Source organism: Brachycentrus maculatus, unplaced genomic scaffold, assembly GCF_059751285.1.
Source record: "Brachycentrus maculatus isolate JH-2025_06_01 unplaced genomic scaffold, ASM5975128v1 h1tg000735l, whole genome shotgun sequence".
NCBI lineage: Eukaryota > Metazoa > Arthropoda > Insecta > Trichoptera > Brachycentridae > Brachycentrus > Brachycentrus maculatus.
The window spans coordinates 198839-217409 of record NW_028281466.1 but is presented as its reverse complement, the minus strand read 5'-3'; the positions used below and the strand labels follow the sequence as shown (position 1 = coordinate 217409).

Sequence of the window (18571 nt, the reverse complement as noted above, 5' to 3'; positions counted from 1 at the left end):
AACACTCCACACTCTAGACCCTGGGCTTGTACGGAATGGGTAACATAGTTACTGAAGCTCGCGTGTTTGGCTGACAGGTCCTTTAATTAGTAAAACGAGAAGGAAATACCCTGACACGCCACAAGGTGTGCTCGAGGAATCCATGCCTATTAACTGCACATCTCTCTTTCTGCTGCCCTGGTAATGTAGTTTCTTAAAATGCGATCACTATTTTAGAGATAATTAAAGCTGCTTGTTAAAATGCATGTATTTTAATACAAACAAACACTTTCCTTTAAAATCACCAAACATTTTTTATTATAACTTTATTATAATGTCTACCGGTTTCGAAGCTAACCGTTTCTTTATCAATACTGATTTATACTATTATTAGTATTAATACCATTAATACTAGTATAGTATTAATCAGTCTTAATAAAGAAGCTTCGAAACCGGTAGACTAAGTTATAATAAAATATTTATAGTGATTTTAAAACAAAGTTACCATTTAGTTTTGGTGAAACAAATATCAGAGCTTATAAATCCTATATCGAATCTAGTCTACGAGTACTTAAAAAACTACAGGTACGAATAATTTATGATATTTTATATATATTTATATATATATATATATGTATATATATATATATATATATATATATATATATATATATATATATATTTATATATATATATATATATATATATATATATATATATATATATATATATATATATATATATATATTATATATATATATATATATATATATATATATATATATATATATATATATATATATATATATATATATATATATATATATATATATATATATATATATATATATATATATATATATATATATATATATATATATATATTTATATATATATATATAAATATATATATATATATATATATATATATATATATATATATATATATATATATATATATATATATATATATATATATAATATATATATATATATATATATATATATATATATATATATATATATATATATATATATATATATATATATATATATATATATATATATATATATATATATATATATATATATATATATATATATATAAATATATATATATATATATATATATATATATATATATATATATATTATATATATATATATATATATATATATATATATATATATATATATATATATATATATATATATATATATATATATATATATATATATATACAAATATATATATATAAATATATATATATATATATATATATATATATATATATATATATATATATATATATATATATATATATATATATATATATATATATATATTTATATAAATATTATGTTATTTTTCATTTCATCATATCAGGTTTGAGAATTATTCATCAATTTATCGATTGAACGAAGTGCAAAAGCGATGCATATAAGCCAGTAAAATTTGTATTCGCATTTTTTGCTCGGTAAACTAGAAATATATCATAAATAAAGAAAAACGCATATCCCTTCAAAATATGTAAATTCGTAGAAATCGGCTACATGCGATTGCAATGTCAGTAAATAAGGCACCATTTTATGTGTGAGTACGTGGGTCATTCTCACACATTAATCAAATACCATTTCCAACAATATTTCTAGTTTATGTATTAATTTTAAATCAAACATAGATTTTTTGAGTCTACTAAGTTGTATTTTATTAACAAAAACACATAAAAAATTATATTGTGATAATTGTTTCGCCTTGTTAGGGCAACATTCGTTTGATAATGCCCTAACAAGGCGAAACAATTGTCACAATATAATTTTTTATGTGTTTTTGTTAGTAAAATACAACTTTGTAGACTCAAAAATCTGTGTTTGATTTAAAATTAATACATAAATTAAAATGGAGTTCTACAAATTAAACGCCAAATCAATAAATAATATTTCTAGTATATAACATTTTGAGTGTGTTCAAATACTTGTACGCAAATCTGGATTATCTCAGCTTTGAACTTATTTTTTACATTTTTGACATCTCAATATAGACGAAGAAGAATTCTTCTTCATCTTTATTGAGATGTCAGAAAAGTAAAAAAAAATGTATCCTATGCGGAGATGATCAAGATTTGCGAAAAAGTATTTGGATACACTCAAAATGTTGTAAATAAAATAACTGGTTAAATTATAAGCTACAAAAATTAGAGTCATGTTTTCAGGCAGGTCTGTGAATTTAATAAACAGAAAATATCTTTGCTTAATAAAAAGCTTTCCCTATTCCAACATTGATGGCAGTTATGAACTCACAAGTACTGTGTAAATATATCTAGGATTTCCAAAATTTGAGTAGTGTGGTTGTCAATTATGGGTAGAATTGGTAAATGTTGCACGTGTGTAATGTGATCACTTAACCAAACCTATGACGGCCGAAAACCCTGTGAATGCTCTGACTTCCATCTATGTTGAGATGTCAAAAAATATTTATTTTAGAAATACAATATTGATGTAAATACACAATGGAGTCCTGGTTCGAACCCTAATGTATGAAAGTGAAGCCTGGAGTTGGAGTTGGTAACGGCAGATGTCAAGAAGCATGTTGTCCGCATTGAGAAATGTTTACTTTAGTGTGTATTCTTGTTACTTTCAACAGATGGCGCTGCCATTGCATTGAAAAAAAATGTCGAAAAAACACCACAGGTATTTTTACTCGTAACAGGTAAAAGCATCCGTCACTCGTTACATTTTTACTTATTTAACAGTATATAAACACACGCGTATTTGAATAAATCGGTGAATTACTTTAGAAGATTTAAGGTTTTACACAAATGAACTTAAATTTTTATTTATATAGTCAGGTTCCCCTTTTCCGTGCGATTTACCCATGTAAATAGCAGCAGAATATTTGAATGCTGCATATAAAATATAATAAAAAGTCAAACGTTTGAACTCCCTTCCCTATAAATCGTGTGTTTCACTACGCGATCGCTTTTCCAGCAATGTTTTATAAACGAGGAGTGGTGCATTATGCTTCCCAAATGCAAATTACCTTAGCTGTGCTGCTTTTCAACTAAAATAATAACTCCTTAGCTACAGTATTATGCTTCTTTGTGTCGGGCAGTAAATCTTTTCAAACGTACATGAATAAAGCTATGAAATTCATAATGATAATGAGAAAAATACTTTTTCTGACTTGATTAAGCGGTGGGTACAATACTTAGTAAGTCAAATTTTATTTGCAACTATGCATATGGTATTAGGAAAAATAGTAATAAAAATAGCCTGTGTAGCACCATACACGAGGTAGAAGTAAATCTTCTTACAAAATAAAGAATAAGACAGATTTTCAGATTTCAAACAATACAAAATTTCGATAAAAAATAATATATTTATTCAATATTTCAACATCAAGTGGTAATACAAATAGTGGTTTTTTGATTTGTATGCCGTATTATTTTTCTTAATTTTTTCTGTTTTATATTTATTTTCAGCTAAAGATTTTGGTCTCAAATTGTGAAATATATGAGGAGCTAGAAATACTCAATATGAAGCCAAAATACTCCAATAGATTGAAGTAAATATTTTTTAAGCGATTGACCTCAAAATCAGAATATAGTAAAAACTGTTTTATTTTTTATTTTATTTTTGAAAATCCTTTCTCCTTTCTTTCTTCCACATCTTATAAATTTATTATTATATAATTTTGGTAAGTAAACCTACACATAAATTTTATTTTATTTTTATTGTTTTTGAAGCAAAATTATTTGACTGATTTAATATATTTTTATATTTTATGTACTAACGTAATAAATACATATTTAAAATATTAAAATACAGTAAATTGTAAAGCGCCTTTGAGGTGATTTCCAATAAATAAATCCCATAACATCATATAAAGATGTCCATAGTAGGTACATATCATCGAACACTCTCCTTATCATTCATCGTTTACTTTGAGTAATACCACTTAAAAAATTAAGTAGTATTACAGAAACTGAATGATGAATGATAAGAAGAGTGATATGTTACCATACCACAAAGCTAACAATGCTTTTGAATTTATATCATCCAATTCTAGTACATATCAAATTTATGCCTTCTTTTAATATTATACCTAATAATTGTAATTTATAGAAATTTCCATTATTTTTTTATTATTTTCTTTATTTTACTAGTTAATGACTTGCAAGAGCCATAAATTGAATCGCTTCTTTCTATGTCGCTTCCATTATGCTCTGTGATTCACAATAAAAAGTTCAAAAAGGCGAACTCATAAATTGGCCTTTTACGATCGTCCTTTCTTATTCAAAATTCTACTCCATGTTATATTTAATATAATAAAAATATGAGTACTAAACAAATGTTTTTTTCTTTTATTTATCGATTTATTAACCTGTCTGTCATCCTTTGTGTAGTATGGTTTTTTTGTCGGGTTTACATGTTGGATATAAAATAACGACATCAAAAAATGATTAAACGTTTCAGAACTGTCTGTCGAAAGCGAGGTCCATTAAAACACGATATTTAAAATGAAATTTGTATTATTTTGTGAATAAAGTGACAAAAATATTAATTGTCATCCACAACCTCAATTTTCCGAATTTCACGATTTTTGTTACATTCTTTACATTAAAAAGGGAAACCTTACAGTAACTGGCCTATATCAAAAAACTACGGTACGTACCTACTATAAAAAAATAATTTTAAATGCTTTAAAATGAGATATTTTCTACTAAATTTGTTTGTTTTTAATACGTTATAATAGATTTCATTCTTGGGCTGTTCAATTAATACGTAGACTGATTTATTTAGAAGCTCCATTTTGGGTTTGTTTCCATTTTTTTATATCTCAACATAGATGAAGAATAATATGGAAGTATGGAAATTTACAGGGCTTACGACCATCATATGCCGGGTAAGTGATCACATTACACACGTGTAACATTCGCCAATTCTACCCATGATTGACAACCACACCACTACTTTTTTTAAATTTCTAGTTATACTGATCAAACTCGTAACAAAATATGTGCGAGTTCATAACAGCCAGATGGCTGTGAAATGTTGAGATGAGGAAAGCTTTTAATAAGCAGCGACCCTTTGCACTTGTAAGTGAATTCCATCTTCTTCATCCATGTTGTGATGTCAAAAAATAACCCATTATTGGAGACAATCCGGATTTGTAAACAAGTATTTGGACACACTCAAAATATTGTGAAAAAATGGAAAGACCGAAGACGTCGTTAGGTGGGGAAGACAACGAAGAAGACAATGGCATGCGCATGTGAAGAAAAAAGAACCACCCAAACTGTCCCACATTGCACTGCACGGCCAAACCCAAGGTAGACGACTCCAAGGCTGACCCCCAAAAAGATGGATTGACAACTGGGAATCAACACCTTCTTTATAAGCCCTCTAACCTCCACTGCTAGATATAGGCCTCTTCCCCTTCTTTCCATTTCCTCCGGTTGGTTGCTGCTTGCAGCCGGTTTTTACCCCTCACAGCGAAAATATCGTCAGACCATCTCTTTTGCGGTCTTCCAACACTTCTTTTGCTCTCCCAAGGTCTTCATCGTAGAATTCTTGGGGTCCATCTTGTGGGGTCAACACCACAGGAAACTAATCCCTCTTTAAAACAGGCCAAACATCGGCTGGCTTATCTGATCATTTTATATACTGTGTGATTTATTATTAGATTAAAACCAATATTTTTAGCTTTTCCACTTTTTTTTTATTTGACCAGCGACCGGGTTTTGTCGTTACCGACATCATCAGACTGGTAATGTTTACCATTCTGCCCATCATTGAATGTCCATGTTGTCTCAATTCTTTGAACTTGTATATATAGAGTATCTTAAAAACCTCCTTAGCATCTCAGTTGGTACTGACATCTGTTGAAAAGTCTGTGCAGTGCATAGTTTTCCTCTTCCTACCATAAGGCGGAATTCTCCCAAATATTTAGACCTATAAGAAGACACTTAGAGATATGTTAGAGATTTGTCTGCATTGCATCTGGCTCACACAAAGCAGAACAACAAGAAGAAGAAGACTGCCAAATTAATGAATGAAATTAGGGTAAGTTAGGTCAATGTACACTTAGTTATAACGTTACAATTCTTGCATCGACTCTGATTGGAACTTTGATTGGAACCCAAGTTTGAAGGCCAGTTTCTGTATGGTTTTCCCTTTTCCATTTTATAAATGATAAATGTCTTAATCGGAAAAATACATAAAAAAACCCAAGTCCTATTTTAAAGGCAAAGTATAATTTTTCTTTCTTTACAATGTGTGCTATCGGTAAACTTCTACAAGATGGAATAAGGCCATTTGAATATAAATTGAAGAATTTCGCGAATAAACAAACGTAATTCGGGACGCTCTCTACACATTTTTATTATTGATGAATATTTTTTTTCGGCAAAATTGGTTTTCGAAACGAACAATTTATAGATTTTTGGTTGTTCTGATTTTTTTTTCAATCTCAATACTGAAAAATTCATGTCAATAATGTTGATTAAAATTTTGAATAATTTATTCAGCGCCATTTTCGTCAAAAATTACCATATATACCTAATTTAAACAGAAATTAGAGATTATTTTTTGACATCCCATCAAAGATAAAGAAGAATATGGAAGCCTGGCCATTTCTGGCTAGCGAGGCGAAAAATATTTGCAAAGAGAGAGTGGAAGGCGTTACATTCTCTCTGCCTACCCCTGCGGAAAGCGGCGTGATATTTAGTTTGTAATTATCATTTTGTTTTTTTAAGAATTTCATTTATTTTTTGACATCTCATCAAAGATGAAGAAGAATATGGAAGTCTGGGCAATTACGGGGCTGACGACCGTCATAGGCTAGTTTAAGTGATCACTTTACACACGTGTAACATTCACCGATTCTACCCGTTATTGACAACCACACTACTCAAATTCTAAATATGAACCAATTTAGAAACCTTGTTTATGAATCACTAGAACTTCACTAGAGACATCTATTAGTGAGATGTAAAGAAGCTCTTTATTAAACAGAAACTCTTATATTAGTATGTGAGGTCCAAATCCTGGATTTCAATCACACACATCGCTCACTCCTTTCAAGAACGTCATAAATCAAAAATCGTCAATTTTCAGTTGTACGTGTTTTTGGAATGCCCAAATAATGTACTATATCCCAGCAAAAGCGGCATATTTTTAACTTAATATTTACCCGCTACAGGGCAGAAAGTGTTGTTTTTGCATTTTGAATAAAAGGTAGTAATATTTTAATTATTTTTTTAAATATCCTAAATATTTTTCAAATCGAGAAAAAACCTTCAGGTTTTACCTAAAAAGATCTGTTGCACATTAAAAAGTTCAATAAGTGGCTTGATATTTATATTTAATATATTGCATTATATTTTTGAACTTTAAAAACGTTCTCCTGAAAAATCTATTTTTTTGATTTATGACGATCTTGAAAGGAGTGAGCGACATGAGAAACGCCAGAAAATACCATTTTCATTTTTATTACTTAAGCTTATAATTTGACCAGACAATTTATGTACAAAATGATTGCAAGTATTTGGACACACTCAAAATGTTGTAGATTTCATTTAAGTTATTTTAACATTGTATAAAAACTGTTATAGACCCATGCCTAATAAGGTTCCTAAAAATATTTTAAAATAATTGCCTCGAGCCTAATATGAAAACAGAAGGGATGATATTATTATTAAAGGGAAGTTTTGGGGTACTTTTAAGAGAAAAGTTCAAAGGACTACAGCCTGCATTTTATGGCTTTTAAACGACTTCTTTGCTTCCCATAGCGACATTTCGGTACATCATAATACTATATCATTTTGATCGTATTTATTTTACTGGTATCCTATTCATTCGTTCAAAATTTCGGTGAAAAATGAGGACAGTATATTTTTGCAGTAAAACTATCGTAAAATATTAAATTTATTACATTTTGACATCTACATCATTATGACATCATTCAACATACATGAAGAAGAATATAGAAGTCTGGATATATACATGTCTTATGACCTGTCCTAGGGAGGTTTTAAGTGATCAATTTATACACGTGTAATATTCGCCATTGTACCCATGATAGACAATCACACTACATACATTTTTGGAACTCACATTAACCATATATGTATATCATGTCGATTCATGCGTGAGTTCTCGGCAGTATCTATTGTTGATTTGTAAAAGCTTTTTATTTATCTGATACCATTATTTAAATGTTTGCTATATGCTTCCATATTCTTCTTCATCTATGTTGAAAAATCAAAATGTTAAAATAACTTAAAAATAATAATGAGCGGAGAAACCAGCATTTGTGAACAACGATTTGGACACACCAAAATATGGTGAATAAAATACCTGGTCAAATTAAGAGCTTCACATTTTTAGCAATTATGTTTTCAGACGTTTCACATATGAAATAATGCAGGAATAATTATTTTATAAATGTATGTATACTCAAAAAATGTGTAGTGTGTGTCAATAATGGTTCGAAGTATATCATATAATAATAATAATAACATTCACCATGCTATATTTTGAGATCTTAAACCAACCTATTGTAGGTCGTAAGCCCTGTAAATGTCTCTACATTAATTTAATTCTTATTTAAGTAACTCGTAAGTGGAACTCAGAATTTGTAAATAAAAAAATGGTCATCTCAAAATATTGTAAACAAAATTGAATAAATTATTTGACTAAAGTAAAAATATTCGCTTATGTTGAAATAAAAATTCCAACTGAAAAAAGGTGTATCATGATTTGAAAGTAACCATAAGGTAGGTTTTATATTTTTACTATATGTGCTTTTGAATAAACAGTCAATAAACATGACACGAAATCTAATATATAAAATTGAATGTCCCTCTTGAACCCTTATCTCAATACAATCCTACACCCTTTGGTAGATCGATCGAAGCCTAATCATGGATAGTTATTTTTTAAAGCCGAATGTTACATATGGGCTATATCAAATTTTACAGGCTATATTATTATCTTCGAAGATTTCCTTTATTTTTTTCCTAACGTCAATAGTCGGAATAATAAGAGCGCGAGTGGCATTTGTTTTCATTTTTGGGTATTTCTGAATAAATAAAACATAAGGTCGATTTTGTTTTTCATATAAATATAAATAAACCTAGAAAAGACCGTGATATTATTTATGTATTTATTAAGTAAAATATTTGTAAAGGAATTTGTGAAGAGAGTGCTTTTGAAAGAAATTTTTAGATCACTCCAAAAAGTTTTTTTTAAAGAAAATATGCATTATTAGATGACGGTTATATGGAAATCTGATAAGGTGATATTTTTAAACTAACTATAACTCTGCCACGCGTTGCTGAGGTTCGGTTCGGTAAAATGGAAAAAAGAGCATATATAACAATTCGTATTCAAATGCAAAGTTGTGTTAAAATACATAAGAGAATGGTGATTAACTTTAGGAGTATTAATATTTTGATTTAACAATATTTACCATTTTCGCTTATACATATAGCTAAATAAAAACAAACGCGTATTTTAATGCTACATCGTGTCAAATTTTTGAAGCAATCGGTGGAAAACTTGAGGAAATTTGAACTAACAAACGTTAATATTTTCATCTTATATAATCAATAACTTTAACAATTTTATATATAAAGATAAGATAAGATCATTGTATATTTTATGATAAAGGTTATTATATCATCGAATAAAAAATATTATAACCGTAATTAGTATCCATTCTACCATGTCTTTGCATTATTTAAAAATATTTTTATTTCAACACCACTTTTTAATTTTTTTATTTTATCATTTATACACTCCTTCAGTCGTAAATTTTACCATATTCTGAATTTATATTTCTTATATACCTAATAGGTTGGGGAAAAAGTATATTCGTATTTTTCGCCCTTTTTTCAACTAAGTATATCTCGTTTAAATTTGGTTACATTGGATCATATGATACAGCGTTGTAAAGGTGTAAGTTTATTCTATAAACGTTTTCTTGAAAGTATTGAGCTTGGTGGGTTCAGCCATGAACAATCGTGCTTCGAGGATGGAAGCCTCAAGGAGAAAATCGCCATGTTTTACGTTTATACTACCTGATATGGCCAAATTGGCTATGCCTACTTTTTTTCATGTAAAATAAGCCGAGATGTAATTCAAATTAAAGAAAATAAGTTATTCTTATATAAATGTGTTATTTTTTTCTTATCATCCTGTAATACGAGTATATTATATTACATGAAATCTTGGTTGCTTCTACTTAACCTCTGATGAATAAACCATGACTGTACCGCACGTTGAAAGAAGGCATCTTTTTAGCGGCGTCTTCGGTACATGAGAATCTCGACCTGAGGGGTGGTTCTGCATCTGGGGGACGCCTTAAGTTTGTGACCGCAAAAAGCGTACATTTCTCAAGACGCAATGAATGAACCGAAAAAGGTTGAATTTATTCGGAGCAGTGAATTAAAACTATGAAATTTAACCACCTTGTCAACTTTTAAGAAATAATGATTAGGAAAATATACATAACACTGAAATAATCACTTTATTTTTGCAAAAATACAAATAGCCAAATGATATGGATTTAAAACAAAACATACTTCAGTAATTTAGAAGTTGAAAAAACAGATTTTAGTATTGGAGATGTTACAAATTGTTTCTCGTAATTTGTTGGGATAATTCTATTGTACTGTTATATTTTTTGTTCAGTATTTAACAACATATGATTTACTCCATCATATCAATATAAGATTTGATATTTGTGACAATATCTTGCAATAATGATAAGGCAGTAGAAGATGTTTGTGTTTTTATAAAAACAATAAAATATACCAAAATCCTTATTATTAAATTCAAAGTTAAAAGCATCTTGGTAGCAGTCACAGAGAACTCTAGATTTACTCGTGAAACAAAAAACAAAATAGCTATAAATAAATAGAAATTTGATAACATTTCACTAACTAATTAGCTGAATAGAAAGTAAGATAAACGAAGAGGTTTGAAGGAAAGTGAAAAAAAAACTCTAAAAAAACAATAGAAAACTGAAGAAAGAAGATGATATGATATATCTTGCGGTATAAAGAACTTCTCATTTTCTTTGTAAAGAATAAAATAACATAGGAATAAGTTATATGGAGTAACTTAAAGAAAAGGCAGGCATGAGAGCAAAAACGGTTTGATTAGATTATTTTTATATTTTTTGATGATCTGCAAAAACCAAAGATCAAATCATTAAATACATTCTCAATTTACCAATCAAGCTTGCTAAATAAATGAATTATAATCCATTTCTTCTTTCATCTTTACCGCATAACTCTTTTGGAATACAGTTTCCAGAAGGATCCTTCACATAATCTGGTTTGCAATTACACGCTCTTTTCCAGCAAGGCTCCTCACTGCAGTTAGGAGATCCATCACAGTTCTCATCACACGGGGCTGGACAGTCTACTATTTGCTGGGATTCCGCACTGGAACAACCTGAAGACCCAGAAATTTGTTCACGAAAATTCTCAAAACTCTATCCGTTTCACGTTACAAAATCAATAATTAATGAAATTGAGGATAATGAAACAAGATACCAATATGCAATCATAGTTTTGCTCGGTAGAATATCAGCTATTTATGCAGAAATGAAAATATAAAGATTTAATGAAATTTATAAGAGATATGGTCATAATGATGCTGATGCTTTGTTGTCCTAATGACTTGCATTAGACCACTTATTTCACGCTACTAGTTTCAAAAACTACAAATGTTTTCATCGACAGATGCTCATTAGTTTTTGTGATCACCTATCGATGACAACATCTGTAATTTTCAAAACTAGTCGTGTGAAATAAAACTAGATTAGTGATCTAATACAATTTTTTAATAATCAACATCTCATTCCACAATGTTAATACCAAATCAATATACATATAATACTTTGTTGTCCTAGATAAGTAAAACAGCGTTGAAAGAGAATGAAATAAAATAATGTAACCTAACAATAAGTTGTTACTTACAATTTTCTGGTAAAACACAGCCGTGGATTCTCACGAAGCCGGGCAAGCACTCACAGCGAGGTGGAACCTCATAATCTGGAGGAGGCCGGGTACAGTCTTTGATAAAGCCGTGCATGTAGAAGTCACAGTCATCATCAAATGTACAGTATTTAGGGTGCCAGTTCCATTGCTCATTCGGACCGCAGTTTGGAACAGCTTGGAAAACAAATAAATCATGCAATATAAATTGTATTTTAAATAATCCAGGTTGTTAAATTGTGGGTAGAACAGTAACAAGTTTTTTTATTTTTTTTTTAGATGGGAGTTGCATTTATTATTTACCTTGCTAATACATACAAGGTTTATATATCATAAAGTGGATTTTGTTTGTTCTATCTAAAAACGATTTTATTTTAATCAGTGTTGGGAACATGAGAGGTAATCTAATGTGGTCCAATCAGGAACTTCTCACCATTTGCTCACTGCTGGGAGGAAACCACGTAAAACTTCTCAGGAGAAGCCGGACTATTGACTGATGTCATCAGACTAGAAAAGAGTTCAGTATTTTGTGTCTTAGCTTGGTTTATGGTATCGATGTCCTTCATCATTATTTTAATCATGTATGATACCATTTCTCGTGAGAGTCCCTTATGAACTATCACGGATCTGACGTCAGATAGGTCCTCGACCAAGCTCGTGCAATTGCCTCGAGCTGTTGTCTTTGAAAGCTGAAATGGGGGCAGAGTATCAACAGGTGACGGGCATCTTGAATGGAGTCAAGTTGCTCAGTCAGTGGATTCTGTGTATCATGACCTCGCTAACACTGACTGTTAAATATTGAACAAATCATTTGAAAAACAACATTTTTCCTCAGGAGTCGGGATATTACTATTATTTGATGTTTTTCTTTCATATTTTGATTAATATTAAAATTTGTAAAATATTTAAAAGCTGAAACTTACGACATTCTTCCGGTTTGATGCATTTCCAGAGATGAAGTGCTAGACCAGGTTTGCAGTGGCATCCATCCACACATACAGGAGGACACGTCGATGGGTCGGGGGTTTCGCAAGTAATTGGACATGCAGATCCACACTGGTCGTACACCATGTCTGGGTCCTCACATTTTTCTGGATGTATATGTTAGAAAGCTTAGAGGATTATTTAAAAAAAATCAAATGATATATGCCAGAGCTTTAAAACTAAAAACTCTGCTACAGATACTTCGACTTAATCGGATCTAACAGGAAAATATATTAATTTTAATTCGATAATTTAAATATTATAAGAGCTACTTACTTCATTTTTTTGTAATCTCAAAAATAATATTAAAAAATTCCTTTTTATTTTTATAATTTCAAATCGAAAATTTTGTTGAAGTATAATTTTTGATAAAAAGCACAATAAGTCGGTACCGTGAGTTCTACGTACTTTAATATCAGGATGTTAATTTTTTGTCTATAAGCGACATGTAATTTCTTACACTCTAATAAATGTGGTATTACCACAAAGTTAGAGCGAGGTCACTTGATAACTCCGCTTTCATTTGATCCAATTTCCAGCCTCTCGCTTAGTCGGCGCTCGGCCGCGCGTTGGAAAGGACGTGGAATCTATTACTCTGTGACTCTGAATAACGAGTCGCATACTACGATTTCTATACAAATAAGAATTGGAGTCTTTTGGTGACTCACTTTGGATCACGTGTAATTTTTGCATGATCAGTACGGGAAAGAAAAATATGTAAAAGTTGGAACTTACGACATTCCTCAGGCTTGATGCATTTACCGAGATGAAGTACTAGGCCAGGTTTACAGTGGCATCCATCCACGCATATTGGAAGACACGTTATTGGGTCGGGGGTGGTTTCACAAGTGGTTGGGCATGCAGATCCACACTGGTCGTACACCATATCTGGGTCCTCACATATTCCTGGACATATATTTTAGATAGCTTAAGGGAATTATTATTTAAAAAATCAAATAAGTTTATGCCAGAGTATGTTCAAAACATTAAAACCCTTAGACAGACACTTCAATTAAGCTGCTAAATTTTAAATTTAAGGTTTACTTAGTAAAAAGTATTATTTCTTAAAATCTAATATGACACGTGTTTCGATGCATTTCGTACCATTTTCAAGCACCGTATGTGAAGTTACGTCTAAATTTTAGAGTTGTGACCTTGAAACATTGATCTACCATAACTTGGTAGCTTTGTTGTCCATTTAATGTTTATGAAAAAGCTAAGAAAATTTGTCCCTCCAAAATTTACTGATGGACAAAGAAACACGCACATATTTTAATATTATATCTAGACAAACACTCAACTGACTTTGAACTATTAAGAAGTTACAATGGCTTTTGATATTTGTGGAACCTGTATCTTTTTAAAATACCTTACCCAGTACCAAAAAAATAGCAATTACTACGGCAAAAACCACCTTGCAGGTTTCAAATATTCATTCAAAATGCATGTTCATCTATGGGTAGAATGGTGAGCGTTATACAAGTGTATAAAGTGATCGCTTAAGCCACCCCAATGGCATGTCGTAAGTCCTGGGATGTTCAGACTTCCATCCTGTTTCATTTAAAAAAGGACGGTGGAATAAAAATAATGAAAAATAAAAAAGTGCATGTTTAACCTCGGCTAGTAACGCATGTCTGTGTTAAAAACTGTAGTGCATGTTGGTCTTCGGGTCGACCAAAAATCGCACGTGTTAGACATTTTGTGTAGTTTTGAGTATGTAAATGGTGCTACGGTGGTGAAGGGTGGTATTGTTTGCATGCTATGATAGTGATTGTCCTGACGAAGAGACGGGTACGTCTCGAAACCGGTAGACATAAAAATCTCGGTGAGTGGTTACATACTAATATTTTTAACATTTTTGAAAAAAAAATAATAAAAAATGACTAACCACAATTACAATAAAAATAAAAGATCAATTTCATCCTACCACACAATTCTTTTGGTATGCAGTTTCCAGAAGGATCTTTTACGTAATCAGGTTTACAGATACACGCCTTTCTTCTGCAAGGCTCCTCGCTGCAGTTAGGAGATCCATCACAATTCTCATCACACGGGGCTGGACACTCTACTATTTGCTGGGATTCCACACTTGAACAACCTAAAGGAACAAGACGAGAAGCTAATATAAAATCATGTGTACGTATGCTCGGTACAGTACCAGTCAACCGTGTTTAGTCGACAGATTTGTGAACAAGTATTTGAACATACTTAAAAAGTAATTAGTATCAAATAATCTTTTAATCAAAATACTGTTAACAAATCGATCTGCTTAATAACTTAACTGACAAATTTTGTGCGAGAAAATTTGCCGGAGCAAGAAATCGTCACCAACAAGTCGAAACAAAACTGTCAGGTTATTCAGTAAAACAAATGGGTCAATATTTGACTGCCAAAGCAAAACTGACGAGTAGGAACACAATTTACCCGAGCAGTGCTCGGACTCGTCAAATTTATTTATTTATGGTAATAAAACAATGAAAAACATATTACAAGAAATGAAATACAGAGCATTAAAAATTGTTTAAATATATTTTCATCAATTAGATGAGAACACAACAAACTTACAGAAACAAATAAATGTAAAAGGTTAAATACATATAAAAAGATAGAAATTTGGTTGGAGAAAAGAGAAAAACAATAAAAAGTAATGAAAAAATTAATATTATTTTTTGACATCTCATCAAAGATGAAGATTACATCTCACCAATAGATGTCTCTAGTGAAGTTTTAGTGATTCAAGAACGGTGTTTCAAAATTGGTTCATATATATAGAACTTCCAAGAATTTGAGTAGTGTGGTTGTAAATAATGGGTAGAATTGGTGAATGTTACATGCGTGTAAATTGATCACTTAAACCAGCCTATGACGGTCATCAGCCCCGTAAATGCCCCGACTTCTATATACTTCTTCATCTTTGATGAAATATCAAAAAATAATATGAAAAATAACTCCTATAATTGGAGATAATCCAGATTTGTGAACAAGTATTTGGACATAATCCAACTTGTTTTAAACATTTTGAGTGTGTCCAGATACTTGTTCACATATCTGGATTATCTCCAACCATAGGAGTTATTTTTCTTATTATTTTTTTGACATCTCATCAAAGATGCAGAAGAATACGGAAGTCTGGGCATTTACGGGGATGACGATTCTTCATATTTGTTGAGATGTAAAAAAATCATATGAAATAATAAATCAAACTTAATAGAAAGTTAATAAATAAGTAAAAATTAAAAGTGAAATTAAACTAAGCTACATAATGAAGGTGAAAAATTCAAAACTCAATGCAAAATACAAATGCAAAACCAACTCCTAGCCCGAGTCACGCTCGGGCTAGTCAGTGAACTGGTCTACCAACATGGGTTGGTACTTACAATTTTCAGGTAAAACGCAATCGCCGCCGATTCTCAAGAAACCCGGCAGGCACTCGCAGCGTGGTGGTACTTGAATATCTGGAGGAGGAGCGGGACAGTCCTTGATGAAGCCGTGCAGGTAGGAGCCACAGTCCTCATCAAACGTACAGTACCGAGGGTGCCAGTTCCACACCTCGTTTGGACCGCAACTTGTAGCAGCTTGGAAAACAAAATATAAAATATGTATTGAATATTTAAAGCATTAACTTTGTGGATCATATTGATATATTATTTTGAGAAATAAAAAGACTTTGTGTTTTGATCCACTCACATTTTTACTTACCAACTAGTTTCGGCAACTACCTGTTGCCCTCTTCAGGATTTTAGTCATAAATTAAACCCTGAAGAGGGCAACAGGTTGTTGCCGAAACTAATTGGTTAATAAAAATATGAGTGGATTGAAACACAGTATTTTTATTTCTCAAAATAATATAAAATATAATGCAGGTTATTCACTTCAATATTGGATCTTTTACAAAATTGGATGCCTTGCAAATGAAACTGGACGTTTAACAAATAAAATAAAACATGGGACAAAGACAAAATAAAGTGAAGAGTAAATGATCAAGGGTAGATTGTATTAAAATTGTAAAATGGGTTTTAATTTTTAATTTTTAAAATTTTTGTGCGTATAAAAGGTTAAAATTGAATAATAGTAATACTAAAAAAAACTGTAATGTAGTGTTATATTATCAACTGACACTTCGTGATGGAATTGCATTTTTATATATTATTAGATTAAAACCAATATTTTTAGCTTTTCCACTTTATTTATTTTTTATTATTTTTATTTATTTTATTTTTAATAAAGTGGAAAGGCTAAAAATATTGGTCTTAATCTAATAATACATTGTAATGTAGTGCTCCTGATTCGAAATAGTATTGCAAATCTTGTATGAAAACTTCAGTACGGATCGCGCGCAAAGACTATGACAGCTTGCCAACTTGACGACTAACGCACTTGCTAGTCTTAAGAATAAAAGATGAGGGCAGATATTCACACTGACGGTATATGTATTGATAAAAATGCATTTCAAAATTTTATAACGTTTCTATAAAATAAAGTTTTCACATACATATGTTTTTTAAGAATTGTTAAACCAGTGAATTCATGTATCATTGATACTACGAACCATGTGGTTAAACATTGAACAAATTATTATAAAAACAACTTTTTTCATTGTTCAAACGATGAATGATAATGACAGTGTTAAAAACAACTTTTTTCATTGTTCAAACGACGAATGATAATGACAGTATTAAAAACAACTTCGTTTAGCAGAATCCAGGATATGACCATAAGGTTTTTCTCTTTTATTTCTATAAATTTACAAAACATGTATTTTTAAATAGAGGGTCGACAAGGTATGGGCATTTCTGGCTCTAGAATATATGGGATTAGAACCGTAAAGGCGCTGTTTAGATCTGCTTAAGACAAAGACAATTACTCTCAAGTGATAGTCGACATCAGAGAGACTTGACATGACACAAACAGGAGAAGATTCAAATGTGTTGAAGAAAGTAATTAAAAGATGTGACTTACGACACTGCTCCTTCTTGATGCATGCACCCATATGAAGTACTAGGTCAGGTTTACAAAAGCACCCATCCATGCATTCTTGATTACATACTCCTGGGTTTGGGGTTTCACAAGTGGGTGGACAAGCAGTTCCGCACTGGTCGTACACCATATTTGGGTCCCCACACTCTGTATAATTATAATAAAAATTGGTATTCAATTCAAGTGAACCTCTGCGAAATAAGCAGTTCTTATGTGACGAAGGTATTCCTCAAGATGTCTTCAAATATTAATGCATTTTTCTCTTTTCTATTATAAGAAATAGCAGCTAAAAGAGCAATGGAGCAGTCTGGGTAAAGACTACACTATAGATATACAAAAGATAATCTTCAGGCAATTTGTGACTGAAGTAAAATCCGATCATCATTCCAAGATACTAAATATGGATAGAGAAAAACCAAAATGAATTTGTTTACCATTCAAGTTTTGACTAAAAAAACAGATTCGAAGTTTAAATATCAGAATATATTAAATCAATTTTGAGAAACAGCTTACGGCAGTCTTCTGGTTTGATGCATTTGCCCCCTTGAAGAACTAAACCAGATTTACAGAAGCATCCATCCACGCATACAGGATTACATATTGCTGGGTATGGGCTTTCA

The 18571-nt window shown here is 30.8% G+C and overlaps 1 protein-coding gene across 1 annotated transcript; it reads right to left on the bottom strand.

The window, feature by feature from the left end:
* Positions 1–11168: 11168 nt before the first annotated feature.
* On the bottom strand, positions 11169–18060 carry LOC148300378 (SCO-spondin-like). The gene is made up of 7 exons (XM_088274878.1): positions 17934–18060; positions 16352–16549; positions 14902–15072; positions 13710–13880; positions 12914–13081; positions 11973–12167; positions 11169–11445 (listed from the first exon to the last, which is right to left on the bottom strand). Exons 1-7 carry the CDS (start codon positions 18001–18003, stop codon positions 11246–11248), a joined length of 1173 nt encoding a protein of 390 aa, XP_088131004.1. The 5' UTR covers positions 18004–18060; the 3' UTR covers positions 11169–11245.
* Between the last annotated feature and the right edge of the window lie 511 nt (positions 18061–18571).